Here is a 24,249-nt window from a genome sequence, read left to right as displayed (position 1 = left end):
GAGCACTCTGGAGCAGGTTTTCATTAAGAATCTCTTTGTACTTTGCTCCGTTAAACTTTGCCTCGACCTCCCGGGTGGCGCAGTGGTCTAGGGCACTGCATCGCAGCGCTAGCTGCGCCACCAGAGTTTCTGGGTTCGCGCCCAGGCTCTGTCGCAGCCGGCCGCGACCGGGAGGTCCGTGGGGCGACGCACAATTGGCCTAGCGTCATCCGGGTTAGGGAGGGTTTGGCCGGTAGGGATATCCTTGTCTCATCGCGCTCCAGTGACTCCTGTGGCGGGCCGAGCGCAGTGTGCGCTAACCAAGGGGGCCAGGTGCACGGTGTTTCCTCCGACACATTGGTGCGGCTGGCTGCCGGGTTGGAGGCGCGCTGTGTTAAGAAGCAGTGCGGCTTGGTTGGGTTGTGCTTCGGAGGACGCATGGCTTTCGACCTTCGTCTCTCCCGAGCCCGTACGGGAGTTGTAGCGATGAGACAAGATAGTAATTACTAGCGATTGGATACCACGAAAATTGGGGAGAAAAGGGGGTAAAATGTATTTATTTTAAAAAATTAAAAATTAAAAAATTTAAAATTAAAACTTTGCCTCGATCCTGACTAGTCTCCCAGTCCCTACCGCTGAAAAACATCCCCACAGCAGGATGCTGCCACCACCATGCTTCACCGTCGAGATGGTGCCAGGTTTCCTCCGACGTGACGCTTGGTATTCAGGCAAAAGAGTTCAATCTTTGTCTGAGAGTCTTTAGGTGCCTTTTGGCGAACTCCAAGCGGGCTGTCATGTGCCTTTTACTGAGGAGTGGCTTCTGTCTGGCCAGTCTACCATAAAAGCCTGACTGGTGGAGTGCTGCAGAGATGGTTGTCCTTCTGGAAGGTTCTCCCATCTCCACAGAGGAACTCTACAGCTCTGTCAGAGTGACCATCGGGTTCTTGGTCACCTCACTGACCTAAGCCCTTCTCCCCCGATTGCTCAGGTCACTGTGTTCTTGGGGACCTTCAATGCTGCAGAAATGTTTTGGTACCCTTCCCCCGATCTGTGCCACGACACAATCCTGTCTCGGAACTCTACGCACAATTCCTTTGACCTCATGGGTTAGTTTTTGTTATGACATGGACAGTCAACTGTGGGACCTTATATAGACAGGTGTGTGCCTTTTCAAATCATGTCCAATCAATTGAATTTACCACAGGTGGACTCCAATCAAGTCAAGAAACATCTCAAGGATGATCAATGGAAACAGGATGCACCTGAGCTCAATTTAGAGTCTCATAGCAAAGGATCTGAATACCTATGTAAATAAGGTATTTTTTTTATTTTTAATACAAATCTAAAAACCTGTTTTTGCTTCGTCATTATGGGTTATTGTGAGTAGATTACTGAGTTTTTTATTTTTATTTAATCAATTTTAGAATAACACTAATGTAATAAAATGTGGAAAAAGTCAAGGGGTCTGAATACTTTCCGAAGGCAGTGTATAAAATAGGAAAATCTAGTTTTTGGCTGTGCTGGGCCTTTAAGTAGGACGAAGTAGTTTTCATACCAGTATTGCTACGATAATAGCAGCATTATGTTGTGGCATTAGTTCCCGCAATCAATAGCTATTACTTTCATGCCTATAGGGGCATCCCCCTCACATCGACACCTCCATCGTGTATACCACTAAGAATTGGGTGCATGACGTCCCTATTCTGCTTTTCCAAAATTAGCAGCTCGTTTCCTTTCAGCATGGCAAGACTGTCACTTGTGCTCCCTCTCCGGCCTCTAGGTCACCAGGCTGCTTGTTATGGCGCACATCTGTCACCATCGTTATGCGCACCTGCGCGTCATCAGACTCACCTGGACTCCATCACTTCCCTGATTACTTTCCCTATATACGTCACTCCCTTTGCTTCCTTCCCCAGGCATTATTGTTTCTGTTTCAGTTAACTGTCTGTGAGTTGTTTGTGTTTTGTTCATTTGTTTATTCAATTATGCACTCCCTGAACTTGCTTCCCGACTCCCAGTGTACTCTTTACAGAATAACGCCTCACCAAAGGGAACCATCAGGGGGGCTTTTAATCTGTATTTGTTTTTGTGTTGGAGGTGATGTCGGGTCTGGGTGTCCGAACCGGAGCAACCTGGGAGGCCTCAGCCGGTTTGTCGGCTTCTCCTGCCTCAGCTGGCTCGACGGGTCTCCATACCTCAGCGGGCTCAATAGGCTCCAGTGCCTCGACCGAGGCAACCGGGGAGGTCTCAGCCGGCTCATCAGGCTCTCACGCCTCAGCCGGTTCGTCAGGTTTCTGGCGACCGGTCCACTCCGGATCCCCGGGATTGTCCCTTTGGTTGGCGTCCTGCGTCTGGAGCCGAATGCGCCGGGGAGGGGGTATATGTCAAAGGGGGGGGGGGGGGTATATGTCACTCCCTTTGGTTCCTTCCCCAAGCGTTATTGTTTCAGTTTCCTGTCTGTGCATTGTTCGTGTTTCGTTCATCTGTTTATTAAATTATGCACTCCCTGAGCTTGCTTCCTGACTCCCAGTGCACTCGTTACAAATGCATTGCTGTGCTGTTCTACTGTGAGTCCCAGAGGACACCTTGTTAAGAAAACATTACAGGGATCACCCAAATACTGATACCCGCAATCAGGAACTATAACTGTATAACCCAATTTAAAAATAGGTGTCCTCTTCTTCCAACACAAGCAGCTCCTTTCTATTCATGGTGCGAGATTGGTTGCGTCTCAAATGACTGTTGCTGTGCTGTTCAACAGTGAGTCCCAGAGGACATTCCCAGTCGTTAGGAAGACATAAGAGTGAAAGAGGGGATCACCACCCAGAAAGATGACAAGTGAAAGGAGCGTTAATAGAATATGGGTCATATTACAGCTGAGCTCACCTGTTGCAGTTGCCCAGAAGCACCAGTCTCTCGGTCTTGGCTGTGTAGACGCCAAAAGGAGCGTAAGCTGTCAGATAGCAGATATGAGCAGCATGTAACAGCCCTCTGGAGGCTGGGGAGAGACAACACTAAGGTTATGTAACAAATGGCACCATATTTCCTATATAGTGCACTATATAGGAAGAATGGCACGATTTGGGACTCAGACAAAACCTTTAAGGAGAATAGAAACACAGCCACTATATTCAAGTAGAAATGTGTGTGTGTGTCTGTGTGTGTGTGTGTATGTCTGTGTGTGTGTATGTACAGTTGAAGTCGAAAGTTTACATACACCTTAGCCAAATACATTTAAACTCAGTTTTTCACAATTCCTGACATTTAATCCTAGTAAAAATTCCCTGTCTTATGTCAGTTAGGATCACCACTTAATTTTAAGAATGTGAAATGTCAGAATATTAGTAGAGAGAATTATTTATTTCAGCTTTTATTTCTTTCATCACATTCCCAGTGGGTCAGAAGTTTACATACACTCAATTAGTATTTGGTAGCATTGCCTTTAAATTGTTTAACTTGGGTCAAACGTTTTCTATAGAATTGAGGTCAGGGCTTGTGATGGCCACTCCAATACCTTGACTTTGTTGTCCTTAAGCCATTTTGCCACAACTTTGGAAGTATGCTTGGGGTCAATGACCATTTGGAAGACCCATTTGCGACCAAGCTTTAACTTCCTGACTGATATCTTGAGATGTTGCTTCAATATATCCACATAATTTTCCTCCCTCATGATGCCATCTATTTTGTGTAGTGCACAAGTGCACCCCCACAACATGATACTGCCACCCCTGTGCTTCACGGATAGGATGGTGTTCTTCGGCTTGCAAGCCTCCCCCTTTTTCCTTTAAACATAATGATGGTCATTATGGCCAAAAAGTTATATTTTTGTTTCATCAGACAAGAGGACATTTCTCCAAAAAGTACGATCTTTGTCCCCATGTGCAGTTGCAAACCGTAGTCTGGCTTTTTTATGCCGGTTTTGGAGCAGTGGCTTCTTCCTTGCTGAACGGCCTTTCAGGTTATGTTGATATAGGACTCGTTTTACTGTGGATATAGATACTTTTGTACCGGTTTCCTCCAGCATCTTCACAAGGTCCTTTGCTGCTGTTCTGGGATTGATTTGCACTTTTCGCACCAAAGTACGTTCAACTAAAGTAGACAGAACCCGTCTCCTTCCTGAGCGGTATGACGGCTGCATGGTCCCATGGTGTTTATATTTGCGTACTGTTGTTTGTACAGATGAACGTGGTACTTTCAGGCATTTGGAAATTGCTCCCAAGGATGAACCAGACTTGTGGAGGTCTACAATTTTTTTCTGAGGTCTTAGCTTATTTCTTTTGAGTTTCCCATGATGTCAAGCAAAGAGGCACTGAGTTTGAAGGTAGGCCTTGAAATACATCCACAGGTACACCTCCAATTGATTCAAATGATGTCAGTTAGCCTATCAGAAGCTTCTAAAGCCATGACATCATTTTCTGGAATTTTCCAAGCTGTTTAAAGGCACAGTCAACTTAGTGTATGTAAACTTCTGACCCACTGGAATTGTGATACATTGAATTATAAGTAAAATAATCTTTCTGTAAACAATTGTTGGAAAAATGACTTGTGTCATGCACAAAGTATATGTCCTATCCAACTTGCCAAAACTATAGTTCGTTTACGAGAAATTTGTGGAGTGGTTGAAAACAAGTTTTAATGACTCCAACCTAAGTGTATGTAAACTTCTGACTTCAACTGTATGTATGTATGCGTGTGTATGTGCGTGCGTGTATACCTAGCGTGTCTCCCATGGTAATGATGCTCTTCTGGTGCCCGATTGGATCTCCCGTCTCATTGGACAGCATGACGGCCAGGTGAGGCTCCCAGTCTCTCCATTTGTCACTTCCACAGCACTGAGGACACACACACACTGTCAGTCTATTACCAGATTTTTATATTACAATTTGGTGCAAAATACTGTAAATGTACTGTACGTGGTTAGCATAATTACCAACTACAGTACAATAAACATAACAGCCACTGAAAACATGAACTGGTCAACTACAGTAAATGTGCCAAGACCAGCCCCAATTACACAAGGAAAGGCACAATAGAATAGACAACTATTGTACTGTGGTATGTTTATGTATTTATTAAGCATTGTTTTACCGTGGAAACAGCAGGGATCCTTCCAGAGAGCATTTGAAACAGGGTCTGTAGGGGGTCGTTGGGAGCTAGCTGGCCTGTAAACCTGCCATAGAGATGACCACGTCATGGAAATATTAAATATGTAATATTCAATATTTATATGTAATAGATATGAATATGTAAGGTCATTGTACATGGAAAGAATCCCGCCCCTGCATAGTTCCAGTCACTGAGTGCTGCAAATAGAACCACCCACGAAATGGAAATTCAGAATACTGAATATGTAATGTGATATTAATATGTAATTGATATGAACATGTAAGGTTACACTGTACATGGAAAAATCCAACCCTGTTCAGGGTAATAGAAATAGAAAAGCTCATGTTTTTTGTTTATTGAAAAAAAAAGTCAAGTAAAATATTACAAAAAAGAAACGCCTACCGAAATACTGAATATGTAATGGTATATGAAACACTGCGCTGTGTGCTGAGTATGTTGACAACCCCGACACCGACCATCAGATCATGTAAGTGAGGATGTGGATTTTTCCCACAGAACTGCAAACAAACTGCGTGAGGTCCAGACCAATGATCTGCCATGAGACCAAGCATTCCTCCATCCTCCCCGTCCCTATCCCTCACCCCAAGCTTCACTCCTCATTCCCGCAGTCTTCCCCTATTCCTTACCCCCCCCCCATGTACACCCAACCCACTAACCTTGGATCAATAGTGAATTATCTCTAAAAGCACTGTATTGTCTCAAAGATAATGTTGCCCCATGCGCTTACCTGTTCAACACAGTGGTATAGGACCTGTTGTCCATCTTGCTGGCCAGGAACAGGGCGTGGCCCCAGAGTCCACTCTTCATGGCCGACTCGAGGGCCTCCTGTGAAAGAACCATAAAGGAGGTGTGGAGGAGATGTGAGTGAGAGGCGGAGGAACCGTGGGAGAAGGCATAGGGGAGGTTTGGGGAGGTTTGGGGAGGGATGAGGAGGCTTAGGGAGGGGTGAAGGAACAGTTGGGGAGGCACGGGGAGGCAAAACTCTGTGAAACTCAAGCCTGAGCCTTTTTATTTCACCTTTATTTAACCAGGTAGGCCAGTTGAGAACAAGTTCTCATTTACAACTGCGACCTGGCCAAGATAAACCAAAGCAGTGCAACACAAACAACAACACAGAGTTACACATGGAATAAACAAACGTACAGTCAATAACACAATATAAAAACATCTATATACAGTGTGTGCAAATGAGGTAAGATTAGGGAGGTAAGGCAATAAATAGGCCGTAGTGGCGAAATAATTACAATTTAGCAATTAACACTGGAGTGATAGATGTGCAGAAGATGAGTGTGCAAGTAGAGATACTGGGGTGCAAAGGAGCAAAATAAATATATAACAATATGGGGATGAGGTAGTTGGATGGGCTATGTACAGATGGGCTATGTACAGGTGCAGTGATCTGTGAGCTGCTCTGGCAGCTGATGCTTAAAGTTGCAATTCGTTCCAGTCATTGGCAGCAGAGAACTGGAAGGAAAGGTGGCCAAAGGAGGAATTGGCTTTGGGGGTGACCAGTGAAATATACCTGCTGGAGCGCGTGCTACGGGTGGGTGCTGCTATGGTGACCAGTGAGCTGAGATAAGGCGGGGCTTTACGTAGCAAAGACTTATAGATGACCTGGAGCCAGTGGGTTTGCGACAAATATGAAGCGAGGGCCAGCCAACGAGAGCATACAGGTCGCAGTGGTGGGTAGTATATGGGGCTTTGGTGACAAAATGGATGGCACTGTAATAGACTGCATCCAGTTTGTTGAGTAGAGTGTTGGAGGCTATTTTATAGATGACATCACCGAAGTCGAGGATCGGTAGGATAGTCAGTTTTACGAGGGTATGTTTGGCAGTATGAATGAAAGTTGCTTTGTTGCGTGAGTCTGGAAGGAGAGTTTACAGTCTAACCAGACACCTAGGTATTTGTAGTTGTCCACATATTCTAAGTCAGAACCGTCCAGAGTAGTAATGCTGGACGGGCGGGGCAGGTGCGGGCAGCGATCGGTTTGAAGAAGGGGATGACCGCGGCAGTTTTCCAATCTTTGGGAATCTCAGACGATACGAAAGAGAGGTTGAACAGGCTAGTAATAGGGGTTGCAACAATTTCGGCTGATAATTTTAGAAAGAGAGGGTCCAGATTGTCTAGCCCAGCTGATTTGTAGGGGTCCAGATTTTTCAACTCTTTCAGAACATCAGCTAACTGAATTTGGGTGAAGGAGAAATGGGGGAGGCTTGGGCAAGTTGCTGTGGGGGGTGCAGGGCTGTTGACCAGGGTAGGGGTAGCCAGGTGGAAAGCATGGCCAGCCGTAGAAAAATGCTTATTGAAATTCTCAATTATTGTGGATTTATCGGTGGTGACAGTGTTTCCTAGCCTCAGTGCAGTGGGCAGCTGGGAGGAGGTGCTCTTGTTCTCCATGGACTTTACATTGTCCCAGAACTGAAGTATCTGGAGGAGACATGAGGTGTGGGGGAGGAGTGGGAGAGTTATGGGCGAGGCATAGGCAGGGGTGAAGGAAGTGTGAAAGAACATGGAAGAGATATGGAGAAGTTGTAGAAGAACACTGGCTCAAGGGTCAGTGTTGGAGGAGTAAGAGGATAGCCCTGGTATAACATTAGTCAGACAGCTATCACTATGCTGTCTCCATGGTGTTAATCATAGACACTATCTATTCATTTCAGAATAAATAGGAGATTACTTTACCATTTTAAAATATATTATTATATGTTGTTCAAGAGATCACCCTGACCTTCTTCCGTCCAGCCAGGAGAAGCTTGGTGTATCCCTGCATGTCCTTCTCTGTGGACTCAGCCGTACAGGCGCTAGTGGCTGTCCCTGTCAACAGATCTGCTCCATCCAAGGGGTCTGTCTCAGGACTGGGGCCCTCACTCAGGTCTATGGGTGGTATAAAAAGTGAAAAAAAGGCCAGGACTCACTTAGATATCATTTGCAATTATTTACAAGCTTTGTTTGATTTATTTTTTAACTCATAGCAACATGTCCAACAGACAAAAAACAACATGTCTTCCTCAGTACGTGTGGTGTAGAGTCCTTTACCTATATATGCCATTTAGCAGACGCTTTAAAAAAAGGTTTTACCTATGAGTGTAGGGGCCTCTGATTCACTTCCCCCTGAACCACCATGGCCCTGAGAGTTCCTCATCAGCAGCTCTGCTATGTCTGAACCAACGATACGCTGAATGAATCCAGGGAGATAAAAAAGTAAGGCAATGTTAGAATGAGTATCTGGGCGTTTAGTTTAGTTTTGGACCATCTTGGCCAACTCTTGAGATTTCAAGAGTGCTAAGACAAAAGGGTTTTCACCTACTATAAGAGTGTGAGGAGATATATAGTACACCTACTATAAGAGTGTGAGGAGATGTATAGTACACCTACTATAAGAGTGTGAGGAGATATATAGTACACCTACTATAAGAGTGTGAGGAGATGTATAGTACACCTACTATAAGAGTGTGAGGAGATATATAGTACACCTACTATAAGAGTGTGAGGAGATATATAGTACACCTACTATAAGAGTGTGAGGAGATGTATAGTACACCTACTATAAGAGTGTGAGGAGATATATAGTACACCTACTATAAGAGTTTGAGGAGATGTATAGTACACCTACTATAAGAGTGTGAGGAGATATATAGTACACCTACTATAAGAGTGTGAGGAGATGTATAGTACACCTACTATAAGAGTGTGAGGAGATGTATAGTACACCTACTATAAGAGTGTGAGGAGATATATAGTACACCTACTATAAGAGTGTGAGGAGATATATAGTACACCTACTATAAGAGTGTGAGGAGATATATAGTACACCTACTATAAGAGTGGGAGGAGATGTATAGTACACCTACTATAAGAGTGTGAGGAGATGTATAGTACACCTACTATAAGAGTGTGAGGAGATGTATAGTACACCTACTATAAGAGTGTGAGGAGATATATAGTACACCTACTATAAGAGTGTGAGGAGATATATAGTACACCTACTATAAGAGTGTGAGGAGATGTATAGTACACCTACTATAAGAGTGTGAGGAGATATATAGTACACCTACTATAAGAGTGTGAGGAGATATATAGTACACCTACTATAAGAGTGTGAGGAGATATATAGTACACCTACTGTAAGAGTGTGAGGAGATATATAGTACACCTACTGTAAGAGTGTGAGGAGATATATAGTACACCTACTATAAGAGTGTGAGGAGATGTATAGTACACCTACTATAAGAGTGTGAGGAGATATATAGTACACCTACTGTAAGAGTGTGAGGAGATATATAGTACACCTACTAGCAGAGTGTGAGGAGATGTATAGTACACCTACTATAAGAGTGTGAGGAGATATATAGTACACCTACTATAAGAGTGTGAGGAGATATATAGTACACCTACTATAAGAGTGTGAGGAGATATATAGTACACCTACTATAAGAGTGTGAGGAGATATATAGTACACCTACTGTAAGAGTGTGAGGAGATATATAGTACACCTACTAGCAGAGTGTGAGGAGATGTATAGTACACCTACTATAAGAGTTTGAGGAGATATATAGTACACCTACTATAAGAGTGTGAGGAGATATATAGTACACCTACTATAAGAGTGTGAGGAGATATATAGTACACCTACTGTAAGAGTGTGAGGAGATATATAGTACACCTACTAGCAGAGTGTGAGGAGATGTATAGTACACCTACTATAAGAGTGTGAGGAGATATATAGTACACCTACTAGCAGAGTGTGAGGAGATATATAGTACACCTACTATAAGAGTTTGAGGAGATATATAGTACACCTACTATAAGAGTGTGAGGAGATATATAGTACACCTACTAGAAGAGTGTGAGGAGATATATAGTACACCTACTAGAAGAGTGTGAGGAGATATATAGTACAACTACTAGAAGAGTGTGAGGAGATACAGTCTATAGTACACCTACTCCATTCTGTCTGCACAGCAGTACCAGTAGATTCCAAAGGAGGGCGGCAGAGCCCTTGTCTTGTAGTTTTTCATCTTTCATGCAGGCTTCTGCCTTCTGGTGGGCAAAAGAGATGGCATCTACTTTGTGCAGGTCTTCCCTTTGAAGGAGGAGAAAAAATGCCAGTTGAAAGAAATACACACATAATACTAATAGCCGCCATTATGACAGTAAACCTTCGTTGTTGTCAATCCATTTTGTGTGCCTGTTTTTATTGTCTCTAGAACAGTTTTATGTAGTTATTTGGTCAGTGTCTCCTACTTTGCATGCATAGACAATACATCACCACATACAGAGTAGCATGGATGTTTGGATATTGTGTTTAAGAGTGTAAAATACCTAGCCAGTGGCCCAGGAAATTCTCTCATGTCCTGCTGCTCCTGTGTTTCCCCAAGAATGATCTGCAGACAGAACATAGACAGCCTCTCAGTAACACATTAACAGAAACTTCTCACACACCAGCTCAATACTGATAAAAACAGCTCAACAGTTCCTCAAAACCGAAACTAATAGCCCAGTAATTTAGCCATTCCTTGATGATTACTCTATTCACAAGAATGATTGCGGCCTCTTCCTATAACCTGCTAGTTCACCACAACACTTCTGCCATGTAGATATATCCTACTATTCTCCGTACTGATTCTGTCCTGCTCTTTTAACCTAGAACTATACCTCGAGACTGTGTAGTTCCACCTTCCCTGGGTCTCCCTGCATGGCCAGACCAGGACTGACCCGGATCAACTGTCCGGCTGGACCAAAGCTGACCAGAGCATGGGGCAAAGTGTATTTCAGAGGGGCAGTCACCTGGGGAATAGCTGCATACTCTAAGGAGAGAACATGCATTATTATCATTAATAATATTATCACTTTCATGGGAGATATTCATTGTGCTGTAATGACTGTTCATTAGACTTGAGGATGGCCAGTTAGCCTCATTGTGCTCTTTTGTTATTAGCGGAATACAATAACACAACAGAGAAGAGCATGACATTAGAATGTGACCCCTGTTTCTAAGAGACAGACCTATAGTATCTGGGCGGAGATTACATGTAACTCAATGATTACCTGTGTCTGCTGTGCTCCAGGTGGTTTGTGGGGCAGGGTCATTCTGTTCAGCACCGTTGATGTACTGGCTCAACTCATAGCTACTGGAGGACAAGCCTGAGGCCTTGGAGATGGCCAGAGCCCCTTCGGCAAAACAGCAGTCCTGGAAAACAAAATCAGTCAACTCAAGATAGGAGAATGGGCAGGGATGGAGAACATCATATGACCAAGTTCCCAAAGTAAATATTCACCAAAGTGGGCAAACAGCAACACAGATCTGTATCTTTGTCATAAGAAATGTATATAATTATTAATCATAATATTTAGATGTTTACATCTCCACCAGCATCCCCATTCTCTTTAGAACAATCTTCATCAGAGCCTCTGAAGTCATGCTGAGAGCTCGCTCTTCGCTGGTCATACCTGAAAAATAATTAGAAGAAGAAATAGGGTTGAATTCATGCCCTTCAATGAAAGGAATATCATGAATCTCACATCTTTCTGTCTAACCTTTGTTGTTCTGGGTAGCCACTGCCAGACTGGTCCTGCTCATATCTCCTCTCCTGATACTGGTCAGATCTCCACTGTTCCTGGGGAGGCCATTGACCTGCATCTGGATCATATCAATTACAGAGAATTGTATCAATCATGTTGCTTTACTTGCACATAGTTATTGTTTAGTTTTGTTTCTTTACACATTAATTACTTTTGTACTGTGGTGCATATGTTGAAATAAAATCAAATGTTATTGGTCGCGTACACATGTTATCGTAGGTGCAGCGATATGTTTATGTTTCTGTGAATATATATGTATATGATTGTGTGTATAGAGAGTATGGACAGTATATGAATAGGAAAGGTGTGTACAGCAGTAGTTATATACGATGAGCCATGACTAGAAAATAGTATATACATATGAAGTGGGTAAAACAGTATGTTAGCATTATTAAAGTGACCAGTGTTCAATGACTATGTACATAGGGCAGCAGTCTCCAAGGTACAGGGTAGAGTACCGGGTGGTAGCCGGCTAGTAACAGTGACTAAGTTTAGGGCAGGGTACTGGGCAGAGGCCGGCTAGCGGTGACTATTTAACAGCCTGACGGCCTGGAGATAGAAGCTGTTTTTCAGTCTCTCAGTCCCAGCTTTGATGCACCTGTACTTTCTCCGACTTCTAGATGGTAGCGGGGTGTACATGCCATGGCTCAGGTGGCCGAGGTCCTTGATGATCTTCTTGGCCTTCCTGTGTCATGGAGGGCAGGCACTGTGCCCCCAGTGATATGTTGGGCTGAACGCACCACCCTCTGGAGAGCCCTATGGTTACGGACGGTGCAATTGCCTTACCAGGCGGTGATACAGCCCAACAGGATGCTCTCAATGGTGCATCTGTAGAAGTTTGTGAGTGTCCTAGGGGCCAAGCTGAATTTCTTCAGCCTCCTGAGGTTGAAGAGGCATTGTTGCGCCTTCTTAACTACACTCTCTGTGTGGAAGGACCATTTCAGGTTGTCAGTGATGTGCACACCAAGGAACTTGAATCTTTTCACCCTCTCCACTGCAGCTCTGTGCTCTCTCTGCTGTCTCCTGAAGACCACGATCAGCTCCTTTGTTTCAGTTAACGTATTTTTCTGGCACCACTCTGCCAGGGCCCTCACCTCCTCCCTGTAGGCTGTCTCGTCATTGTTGGTAATCAGGCCTACTACTGCTGTGTCGTCTGCAAACTTGATGATTGAGTTGCTGACGTGCGTGGCCACGCAGTCATGGGTTAACAAGGAGTACAGGAGGGGGCTGAGCAAGCACCCTTGTGGGGCCCCCATGTTGAGGATCAGCGTAGCGGAGGTGTTGTTGCCATTTAGCAGACGCTCTTATCCAGTGTGACTTACAAGAGCAATTAGGGTTAAGTGCCTTGCTCAAGGTGACATTGACAGATGTTTCACCTAGTCAGCTCGGGGGTTCAAACCAGCAACCTTTCGGTTACAGTCCGAACGTTCTTAACCATTAGGCTACCTGCCACCCTTTTTATAACTCTGATAATAGCTTAAGTTGCTTGGCAAGCAGGAGTGCAATACTTGAGTAATATAATCCATCAGTGTAATCCACTGATAACAATATGTCAGTACCTGGGTAATGTCCGTTGTAATAGCCCTGGTCATAGTAGCCATAGTCCTGACTATGGTCCCAGTAAATCTGGGGTGGGTAGTCATATGCTTGCCTGTAAACAATAAGATAATATAAAGATATCATAGATCCATTTCTGATCATATAAAGATGAATAATTTATTAAAAACTGTATCTTACATGCTGACCACACCACTCGAGTTGCAAAATACATTTACACATACATATTATTCAATCATTGCAACCCACACTGCTCGCGTGTGTAAATGACCATCTACGTAGCCAGGCACTAAAATAGAACTTGGTTCTATTTGTGACACTTGACGCGCTGCAAGTCCCACCTCCTCATTGGTTTTTAGGAGCATATACCCACGTGGGTGATTGAAAGATGAACTGAGGTCCACACTCCAGTCGAGTTGGTTGTGGTAATGCACCTTAAAGTTGGTTGCCAACCGCCATCTAAAGTCCAAAGAAGAAGAAGCTTGAAGGAGGAGAGATTACAAGAAACAAACTCGGTTTACCCTTTTATCTGTGGATTAATTGTCGGAGTAGAGGACCTTGTTATTTTACCAGAAATGCACAACCCAATGTTTATATCCCTGGACAAATGATCTAGCAACAGCAAGCTAGCTAGCTAAATAGGACAAGCTAGCTAGCTAAATAGGACAAGCTAGCTAGCTAAATAGGACAAGCTAGCTAGCTAAATTGCCATATATGTTTAATGCTTTTCAACCTGTCCCCAAATTAGTATAGTTGGTTCAGAGTTAGTTTTGATATTTCAACCTGCGTGTCCTGATCACGTCTGGTGTGGGGGGACAAAATCAACATGGGCACGATGGCGGACGCGTGCGCGAGCGGTCTGGTCAGCATGTTAAGGTCCACATAATAAAAAGCTGGCATTTCACAAGTGTCACCACCAATCCACATCAAATAATACTGAGATCCAATAGTTTAACATTTTCCTCAATGAATAGTGGACAGTTACAGTCAGTGTTTTCTTTTTTTAAATACTTTATTTGTAACTTTTCAAATTGAGACATAGAGACATTGACATTTGACAATAATATAATAAGTAACAGTCAGTTTCTGTGAACAAACCTTGAGTGGGGTCTGGAGTGTTGTGGCTCTGGTCTGATGTAACCCATCGTGGAATGGGGTCTGTCGTAAGCTGTTCTGGAGTGGGGAGTGCTGTAAGAGCTGTGTGAGAACTCTAGAGGTGGTCTGGAAGGGGGAGGGCTGGTGAGGTAGACCCTGTAGCGAGGGTCCTGGTGGGACCACTGCCTCTCCCTCTCCCTGGGGTCCGGTGGTGGTGGGTAGTGCCCAGTGATAGCGTCCCCAACATTTGGTGCTGGTGGGTAGTGCCCGGTTCCAGTCCCCTGGTGAGGGTGAGCAGGCCTATGGTAGTCCTCTCTCTCCCTGGGTCTCTGTGGGTGACGACCAGGGCCTGGCTCGGTCCAGTGGTAACTTCTGGGGTCCATGATGACCACTCTTTATGTTGAGAGGAGAATGCTTCAGTACCTGAGAAGAATAATGGATCATCAGTATTTTCACATGAAAAGGATTGGTAGAGCTCTCTGAGGAAGATCTCTGGAGCATTACAATCAATTAAGGACAGATCAAAATGTACTTGGGTGGAGGGCTGGTCCAAAATAGGGGAAGGTTGACAAACTTTTGGGGAGGGTAGTGCCTTTTTGGTGTGTCATTGAGCATTAAAGATCAGTCAAGACATGAGACATGCAGCTCAAAAAGCTCCCCTATTGATCTCTAAATTGACTATATAGCAGATGCCCCTCTTCACATTTCTCAAAATAGTAAAAAAAATATTATAATAATTTGATTTATATGAAAATATTATTTTTAAATGATTCTTTTTGACAAATTGAATGATGTGCTTCGCAATTGTAGTAGTTGGGGATCGGTTCAATTGTGCTGAATTGAATCATAGGAATCAAAATAATAATTTGTGAATTGAATCATAGGAATCAAAATAATAATTTGTGAATTGAATCATAGGAATCAAAATAATAATTTGTGAATTGCAAACAGTAGCTTGGTTTTCATCCAATTGGTGACAGATTCCAAAATCCGCATAAAAACAATTTGCACATTTTCCCACCAGATGGGAAATGTGTTTCCATCAAATTGACTTGTGCGGATAAAAGGCTGTGCATGATGACAGAGTGCACATAAAAATAACTTTTGCGGTTAAATTCCCATGTACCGAATAAAAAATAAAGTCAAATGTGTTTCCATCGCATTTTCAAGTCTACTGATTGTTTTTTTTGTTATATAGTGAGTGTGCTCACTCTGGTATTGGCATGTGCGCTCTAGCCAGCCAACAGCGTGCAGGGCGCAGATTGGGTGCTGTTGGCTAGAGTGCACGTATAGACTACATTATGAGATTATTATGGGCAAAAGACCAAGATGATTTTTATTTGTCAAATGGCAGACAAGCATTGATCATCACATCACCAGAATAAGACCGTCAATATGTATTGGAAAGGAGCATCAAGCTCATCACCTTTCACTTTCACCACCCTGTGAAGTTCATCATCATTTATTTACTCTGGAGCCTAATAAACTGCATGTTTTCCCAGAGGAGTCGTAGTGGGAGGACCACACTACATGTCATCCCGTGACTCCAAGCTTACTTCGATATGAGTGTTATTATATCAATATTTCAACATAAAAGCATTTCCACCGACATTTCACGCACAATTCCTTTTACCAACAGAAAAAGATCACACCTTTTCTAGTGTACTTTGTTTTGTCGACATTTGGCAAGTTTCCATCAGGCCTGTCATGACATTGTGTTATTCAAAACGCACTTTGTTCGCGTAAAAAGTAGGAGGCAGTGTTGCAAACCTTGCTATGAGCCACGTTACAAATCCAAGCAAGTGGGTTAACCCTATTGGCATGATGCGTAGGGTGTTTGTCTTTCACATCAGCGACCCAAATTGTAATCTCGACAGATTTTAAGCTCTAGAAAGGAACAGTAGAGGACAGTCTGGCTGTATTTTAACTTCTGATACGCTGCCTGTTACCGATCATCATTCTCCCAAGTTGTCCTATATAGTGCAGACACATAGGCCTATTTTCCCATCAGGCCCAGATATTCAGGAAAGGGATTACTGTTCTCCTAGCAGCAGGATATTATGCTGGCATCACAATCGCAGATGTTTTTCCTCAAAATAAGAGTCCCCCTGCAAAGACACACTGAATTTAGGGAATATTGATTTTCTTTAGCACTCTAGTGCAGTGCGTCAGCCTCCTGTCCAATCAGAGAGGCTATTCCTCGACCTAGAACCTAATCCTTCAATATAGCCTAAATATTTGTAGTTTAACTTTTAAAATGTATTACCTTTTCTGTGTAGCATAAACACAACCAGTTATAATGCAATACACTGTAATAAACTGCACATGGGATAAATATTGGCTTGTAGAGAGATACGTTTTCTACCTGTCTCAGCTAAAGTGGGGTGGGAAATACTCAGTAGAGTCTCTACTTACGAATGATGTGTAGTTTTGGAGGGGGACTGTGTTATAGACATATGCATTTGTCCTGCATGTTATATTAATCCCAAAACAATAACTGAATGTACTGTTGTTGTGTTGAATATCAGTTGTAAAGATAAAATACAAGGGATTATTACGTTATTAATCCGGTGTTTCTATGTCAAATGGTTTTTATATTTTTCAGACTTCTGTGATGTATATAAAGTGCAATTATGTAATGCAAACTCAAAATGTAATACATTTCAAATCTATATCTTACATGGTACAGGTGTCTTCTTTTTTAAGACCATAACCATGTGTGTGAGGTGTATACTTTTGTTTCAAATGAGATTTGTTTAAGACTACCAAGAAACACTCGGTGTGACCCTGATTTAACCCACTTCAGAAAAAGGTTAAGCAATGACTACAACTGGTTCAATGACCGAATACTTGAGGGGTACAATGGTCTTTTGAAGTCGCATCTCAAGGAACAATATGCGTTAATGTCCCCTGTGTCTTTTCCGAGTCAGGAATTACAGAGTCTTTTTTGTGAGAGCAAAGAGGTTATGCCAAATGTGCCTGGAACGGTAAAAAATTGGTGTCATTTTGAGCATGTGATATTGCCTGTGAATGTAAAGTCACATTAGACAGTTATAGTCATAGATATGCAACACCTTCCTAATATCAATTAGTCGGGGCATGAACGAAAGCGTTCCACAGGGATGCTCGCCCATGTTTACTCCAATACTTCCCTCTGTTGTGTCAAGTTGGCTGGATGTTCTTTGGGTGATGGACCATTCGTGATACACACGGGAAACTGTTGAGCGCTCAAAGACATTTAACATTTTTTGTCTTTCCCCATTCACCCTCTGAATGGCACATACACAATCCATGTCTCAATTGTCTCAAGGCCTAAAAATCGTTATTTAACCTGTCCCCTCCCCTTCATTAACAGGTGACATCAATAAGGGATCATAGCTTTCACCTACAGTAGAGTCACCGGGTCAATCTATGTCATGGAAAGAGCAGGTGTTCCTAATGTTTTGTGTAATCAGTGTATTTAGTAGCAGTAATTGCATTACATTAAATCTTAAAATGATGGATTCCTTAAGCCAGAAAGAACGAGAATTAAAGGATACACTACTTTTACTTCAGAAATACCTGGCATTACAGTATCTGGCAATGCATGGCGTTGTGGTAGATGTGACATTTTCTCATCGGCGCCCCTATTTTAGAAAACAGTCAGATGGTAGTAGTTGTGGTGTTTATGTGTGCTTATTCTCATAAACAGTCTTAGAGGGAAACGTGAATACACTTTGTCACAATGGCATGCGAGAGAATGTTTTATATGACTGATCAGAGACAAAATTACAACGTAATACATTTTAAACTCTACAGAAAATGCCTTTGCTGACCTTGATAGATAATCATCACATATCTGTTGTATGTATTATCATGCAATCTTGTCTCTGATAATGGTTTTTAAAACTTGGTTAATAGGCCTTAACTGTATACTGCTAACATTGATAGAGATGCAAAACATAGAGGCATATAACTTGTAAATAATGTTCTCCATTGTTGTTCTGAAAGCTTGATTATACTGTATACTGTTAGCCTTGTAGCCTTGTTGTCTCATGTAACGCATTTTAAACTCTACAAAAGTGCCTTTTCTGACCTTAATCAATAATCATTACAATATAGCTTGTAAATAATCTTGTCTCTGTTATAATTTGTAAAACTATTTAATAGGCCTAATAACCTTCATAGATAAGCAGTACATATTGGCCTACAACTTGTAAATCATTTTCTCCATTGCTGTTTAGAAAGTGTGATTATACTGTTTCCTAATAGCCGGGTTAATATTCATTACATTTAACATATAAATAAAATAGATTTTCATTTTGATAAAATAGTGTTGCTTTAGTGTGTGTTTTTTGTTGTTGTCTGTATTGACGTCAGGACCATGGATAGCACCAGATCATTTAAAGCTGTGTTGCTGGATATGTATGACACAGTCCCCCTCCAAAACTACACATATTTGGTTAGTAGAAACCCTACTGAGTAGTTCCCACCCCACTTTAACTGAGACAGGTAGAAAAGTTATCTCTCGACAACCCAATATGTATCCCATGTACAGTATTACAGTGTATTGCATTGGGGGCTATGGAAGGGGTGGAGAACAAAGTGCTGTTGGATATGTAGGACACAGTACCCCTCCAAAACGAACCATATTTGGTTATTAGAGACCCTACTGAGTATTTTCCACTTTACTATAGCTGAGACAGGTAGAAAAGTTCTCTACAGACCAATATTTTCAACATACCAGTGCCAACATAGTACTTTTTTCATTAATGGTAAAAATATGTTTAAACCATATTTGTTATTTGTTTTAATAAATTACTCATTGCCTTTTCTTGTTGGCAAAATAAAAGTGTCCATTGATTAAAATTACATGTATTTTGAATGAGTTATCCACGTTGCAATGTTTTGAAATGCGGGCTTTTATTTTGAAGGTTAGCTCATTACCATACAAACTTGACATCATCATTTGTGCTCCTGGCAGAATACTAGTGCTACATGGTTAGGCTAATTTAGACCATAATATAGCAACACGTTCACATTTGGTCAATATCATGTGTAGCCTACAGATAATGAAATAAAAGCCTGTGAAAGGCATTTGTCCTTTGTCTAAACGAGAGATATCTTGAAATTGAGATTGACAGTTCTCTCTCGAAAATAGGTTCTCAATCTTGATTTCTGCAACATAAACCAACAAGGCTATAGCTACCTACCAATACATACATGCACATGTACTTTGTCTTTCCTTGACAGCGCATTTAACATTCTATTAATAATTTTCTTAACAAAAAAATACCAAATATATTTGTAAAGTTCAAACTTACAGTTCACATCTGTTCAAAGCGCTTCCACCCAGCCAGTCGCAGTCAAAGTTCATCTGCCACATAATTTCACTGGAAAAGAAACACACAACATTAAATAAACCGACCCGAACCTGACAGATAAAGTTCTCAGGGGTACAAAGTCCAACAGTCCAAATGAGCCGGTAAATAAAAGCATGGCGTAAGCGAGGTATTTTCATTGGATAACAAGGGCCAAATTGCGCATTACAATTAGAGCTTGGCTTTGCGCACATGTAATATAGTTTCAGACATATATATATATATATATATAAAATAAACGTTTCATTGATAGAAAATATATATATAAAATATTGTACCCATCTATCAAAATGTATTTCTAAACAAATGTCTAATCTGTGGCCCCGACAAAATCCCGATGCACGTTGTTCAAACAATTGTTAGTAAACATATATTGGCAAACACCCTTGACAGCAGAACCGTTGTAATAAACATGATATTACTTTTAAGAAGAGATTAGGCTACTTTGAATTACTTACATCATGTCTCTATATCTATCATTTGCGATATTTTGTGTCTGTGAAAGATAACTGTATCCATTTCCATGTTTACATTTTTTATTTTATTTGGATGTCTGGACATGCCACGTTGCGTTGAACCCCGGGCGGTTGACAGTGGAAATGGAAAAAAACAAGCCACCAGCGCATACCATTTAGCTGGAGATTGGTATCCTAAAACCTCCATATTGGGAAGGGAAAACGTTAGAGGCTGGCTCCCACATAAGTGAGGACCTGAAAGCACAGAGTGGCTATGAAATGAGACTAGGGAGAACCATGTGTAGGCCTACTGGTGTCTTCTGTGGACAAATCACTATGGACTTTTGCATAGCTGTTATTATATCAAGTGTATATCAAATATCTTAAAAGAGTGTGCTGACCAAATTTAAATGAGCTATTTCAAGCGAAGGCAAGGAGTTTCAAAACCATAGGCCTTCTGTACACTCTTTGGCAAGGCGTCTTGTATACATCCGCTATGAGATCATTGTTGGAATCACAGCAAATGGAGATAACATCTATTTGATGTGCTCTACTTGAGTTTCTCCCCACTCATTGGTTGAATCAACGTTGTTTCCACGTGATTTCAGAAAGTTTATGTTGTTGAATTAGCCTTCAAAGCAAACGGGTATAAAATATGTTGGCTATAATAACAAGTGTAAATAAAAATTATTGTCCACAACTCTGCACACTATCAACAGTCTTGCATTTACCACGAATATACAATGAAATAGTTAGCCACTGATCAATTTCATCGTTTTTCCAGCAGTCGTCGCAGTTTACCAAGGAAGTTACATAGGTGTACTGATACCTTGAGGGGCGCTCTTCATTCACTTGAAACACCGTGAAAATTAGCATGTGACCAATGGGGTTTGATATGCAAATATGAGGCGCTCGAACTCCAACTTCCACGGTGAACTGCGGGGAAATATGAGAAAAAGAGCAGACAACACAAGGTCGCGAACTTAACTGGGACGTGAAGAGAGACCATCTGTGGATATCCTGTCTTCAACGTGGATATTTTCTAATGTGCAATATGACTTTTGAGGAAACCAGCGGAGAAAACTCTACAGAAAGGTAGCTAGCTGAGATTATTTTTTGCAAATTGTTGAAAATTAAAGCTTCAGTTGTCAGCTAAATTTACTTCATTTGGCAAGCGATCCAGTTATAGCAGCTATGTGATGTCAATGTCCCGGTATGCACGAGCGTTTGGCTGAGCATGTCTAAGCTAACCTAGTTAGCTATTTAGTTAGCTAGATAGGTAGGTAGTTATATACTTTCTATAATGTTGCATGCTGACTAAATATCGATACTTAGTGTTTTGGTCTATGTATCACCCACCATCAATATGCTTCTTTGTTGTTGTGCAACCACAGGATGGATTCGGTGGCTAAAGCACTGGAGGAGGTCCTCAGCTCCGCGTTACCTCAGGGTTGCATCACTGTCGGGGTATACGAGGCAGCCAAGTCACTCAATGTGTAAGTAGATAGCAAATGAAGCACATTCAGCAATATTATAACGTTATTAGCTAGTAATAAATCCATTCTGAAATAACTAAATGCAAGGAGTGAAGTACATTATGTTTCAATATATTCTTACGCAATGAAACTAATAAACATTCTGGCAACTAAATTAATATATACTGCTTGTTTAACAAATTGTGTTGTCATTTAAATCATCAGTGACCCGGATAATGTGGTGTTGTGCCTCCTGGCTACGGACGAGGAACAGGTAGAAGACGTGGCCCTCCAGATCCACTTTACCCTTATCCAGGCGTTCTGCTGCGAGAACGACATCAACATCCTGCGGGTCAGCAACATGAGGCGCCTCGCTGAGATCCTTGGAGGAGTGAAGCCAGGAGGAGAGCCAATGGACATGCACTGTGTACTAGTTACTGTATGTGTCATTACATTATTCATACTCCCCATATCCCTGCACTAAACAGTGCTAGACCTTTATATCAGTTAATCAGCTGGGGTCTCTGCAGGTGTGGCACTTTTAACCTGGACCGAGTTCATTATGCCAGCTAGGTTATTAAACATTATTTGTGGATGCTAAAGATTTGCAGGTCAAGAGCATTGAATACAGAATCAAAGGCCTAGATGCGTACAAATATTCGATTTTAATGGCCACAACATCTGGTCTAGTAGTTTTATGTCTTCATTCATTGCTCTGCTCTTTTAGATTTAATCCAGCTGACTGCAGCCACCTGATCTGTAGTGATGTGGGTTGCGTAGTGGTCTGACGTAGCTTACGCTGGCTGCAGTACTGCAAGTGATCTAAAAATAAATAAAGCTGAGCTCATAGGAGAAAGAGGATGAATGATTGCATGTTTGCAGAGCGATTCTTAGAATGCAGAAGTCAGCATGGAGACATTTTTATGCCCTGCTCATACACTTCCTTAGTAGTGATCTGATCTATGAAGCACACTAGCAGGCCATACAGATCATATAGGATCTTAATTTGATCCCCCTGTTGCAGAACCTTCCTGCAATTCAAGAAATGTAAAACTTGTAATGTATTTGAGGTTTAAAAAGGCTTCTCAAGTTTAGTCATTTCTACTTGTATCAACCCCTACAAAAATGTCTATTAATTATAATCCACATAATACTTTACATTTCCTGTTGCTGCAGGAATATTTTTCCTGCTGTAGCAAACTGGCTCTACTTGTCACTGTAACCACACCAGTTGCAGAGAACCCTTATCTTATTATGGTTGTTAGAAATGACTTTTTATCCCTATATTTGATGAATACATTTAGAAAGCACAGCAGTAGATGTGTGCGAATTAACTGTGTGAGCAGTTATGGTAACCATACTCACTTGCAGAGAACCCCTTAGGCCTAACTGATTAGGGTTGTTCTTACACATTTATTAGGTCTGTATTTGAATGCATACGTTTTTAGAAAGCAGCATTAGCCTGACTGTGTTTTCCCTTCCTCTTCACAGAACCCCCAGTTGACCACATGGAAGGACCCAGCTCTGAGCAAAGTGAATCTCTTCTGTAGAGACAGTCGAATCCTGGACCAGTGGGTTCCCATTATCAACCTACCTGACTGATGACTCTACCCATGTTGTGCACTTTATATGGAAACATTGCACACTGCACTAGATCTGTGTAATAACCCCTTTGTTGGACCTCTCATGAACAACCTTGATTCTGCCAGAGGAAGATAGAGGACCAGGACATCTCCCAGAAAATAACAACAAAATCTCCAACTCCAACAAAACTTGCTGGATCAGTGTGGATTGTAATGCAGAGGTTTCAGCTGAGGAAGAGTGATTCAGCGTTCTGGGTTCCAAGACTGCCATGGTAACAATGATGACTGTAATTACAAGGCAACGGTTGGTCATTGGTATGACTGTGCCCTCCTTGCCGGGAAGAAAGCCATTACAGGAAGCTGAATCATGTGAGCACACACAGCAGAACACACTAGACACAGGTGGTGGTGAGCAGAGCAGAGAACACTAGGCAGCAGGGGATTGGAATCTACTGGAGGATCAGACAACTGACTCCAAGGACTGGACCGGACTCCATTTAACCGGACAGGATTTTACTGAACTGGACTGGAGTAGTCTGGACTACAGGTTGGATAATGCCTCAAGGAAAGTGGACAAATCTCAACTGTAATTTATATGATGTTGATCATCTCTGAATTTTTGTTTTGAGAATTATTTAAATAAAAAAGGGAAGATATTGTCAGGACAAAGCAATGTATTGTCTTAAACATTAACTTGTTGTTTTGTTTTAATTAATATGTTTGCGTTAATTTAATTAATTGTATTTATGTTGCAATGTTCATCAACAGCTACCTTTGTGGAGAAATAAACTGAACTGAACTAAACATTTAATTGTTTTGCTTGTTTGGAATTAATGCAGTGAGTTATGGGTATAATTCTGCAGGTTTTTGATTAACCTGTAAGCAACATCACTCACAGGACTAATAATACCTCTCTGTCAAGGCAGTGGAAAACGGGCTTTGAACAAGGATTCTGTTTGCACCAAGCTTGGTCAAAGAGGCTTTTCACCGAGGTCGCTAGATAATTCAGTGAGGTCACTAGATAATTCAGCAC

At 41.9% G+C, this 24,249-nt stretch overlaps 2 protein-coding genes across 4 annotated transcripts in view; one reads left to right on the top strand and one right to left on the bottom strand.

The window, feature by feature from the left end:
- Positions 1-20,286, bottom strand: part of sec16b (SEC16 homolog B, endoplasmic reticulum export factor) — a 52,028-nt gene extending 31,742 nt beyond the window's left edge. For all 3 annotated transcript variants that reach the window (XM_071345986.1, XM_071345988.1, XM_071345987.1), the window contains exons 1-16: positions 20,162-20,286; positions 19,647-19,715; positions 14,347-14,766; positions 13,251-13,342; positions 11,647-11,749; positions 11,472-11,559; positions 11,158-11,299; positions 10,765-10,916; positions 10,432-10,493; positions 10,054-10,192; positions 8,188-8,284; positions 7,838-7,983; positions 5,834-5,931; positions 5,068-5,149; positions 4,694-4,811; positions 2,866-2,977 (exon numbers count right to left, since the gene is read on the bottom strand). In XM_071345986.1, the coding sequence (XP_071202087.1) occupies positions 2,866-2,977; positions 4,694-4,811; positions 5,068-5,149; positions 5,834-5,931; positions 7,838-7,983; positions 8,188-8,284; positions 10,054-10,192; positions 10,432-10,493; positions 10,765-10,916; positions 11,158-11,299; positions 11,472-11,559; positions 11,647-11,749; positions 13,251-13,342; positions 14,347-14,726 (1,811 nt within the window). In that variant the 5' untranslated portion in view covers positions 14,727-14,766; positions 19,647-19,715; positions 20,162-20,286. The remainder of the gene's footprint in view (positions 1-2,865; positions 2,978-4,693; positions 4,812-5,067; positions 5,150-5,833; positions 5,932-7,837; positions 7,984-8,187; positions 8,285-10,053; positions 10,193-10,431; positions 10,494-10,764; positions 10,917-11,157; positions 11,300-11,471; positions 11,560-11,646; positions 11,750-13,250; positions 13,343-14,346; positions 14,767-19,646; positions 19,716-20,161) is intronic.
- Positions 20,287-21,093: 807 nt separating this feature from the next.
- On the top strand, positions 21,094-24,027 carry gadd45ab (growth arrest and DNA-damage-inducible, alpha, b). The gene is made up of 4 exons (XM_071345982.1): positions 21,094-21,253; positions 21,553-21,654; positions 21,859-22,072; positions 23,125-24,027. The coding sequence occupies exons 1-4, from the start codon at positions 21,204-21,206 to the stop codon at positions 23,233-23,235; spliced, it is 477 nt and encodes a 158-aa protein (XP_071202083.1). The 5' UTR covers positions 21,094-21,203; the 3' UTR covers positions 23,236-24,027.
- The last annotated feature ends 222 nt before the right edge of the window (positions 24,028-24,249 follow it).

Source organism: Salvelinus alpinus, chromosome 16, assembly GCF_045679555.1.
Source record: "Salvelinus alpinus chromosome 16, SLU_Salpinus.1, whole genome shotgun sequence".
In the NCBI taxonomy this organism is placed as follows: Eukaryota; Metazoa; Chordata; class Actinopteri; order Salmoniformes; family Salmonidae; genus Salvelinus; species Salvelinus alpinus.
This window is presented reverse-complemented; position numbering and strand designations above follow the sequence as displayed.

What these genes read in the sequence shown, in the direction of transcription:
- gadd45ab (XM_071345982.1), top strand. Translation starts at nt 21,204, where the DNA reads ATGTGCAATATGACTTTTGAGGAAACCAGCGGAGAAAACTCTACAGAA. An exon ending in GGAGAAAACTCTACAGAAAG is followed by an intron (nt 21,254 to 21,552) that starts GTAGCTAGCTGA and finishes GTGCAACCACAG; the next exon opens with GATGGATTCGGTGGCTAAAG. An exon ending in TGCACTGTGTACTAGTTACT is followed by an intron (nt 22,073 to 23,124) that starts GTATGTGTCATT and finishes TCCTCTTCACAG; the next exon opens with AACCCCCAGTTGACCACATG.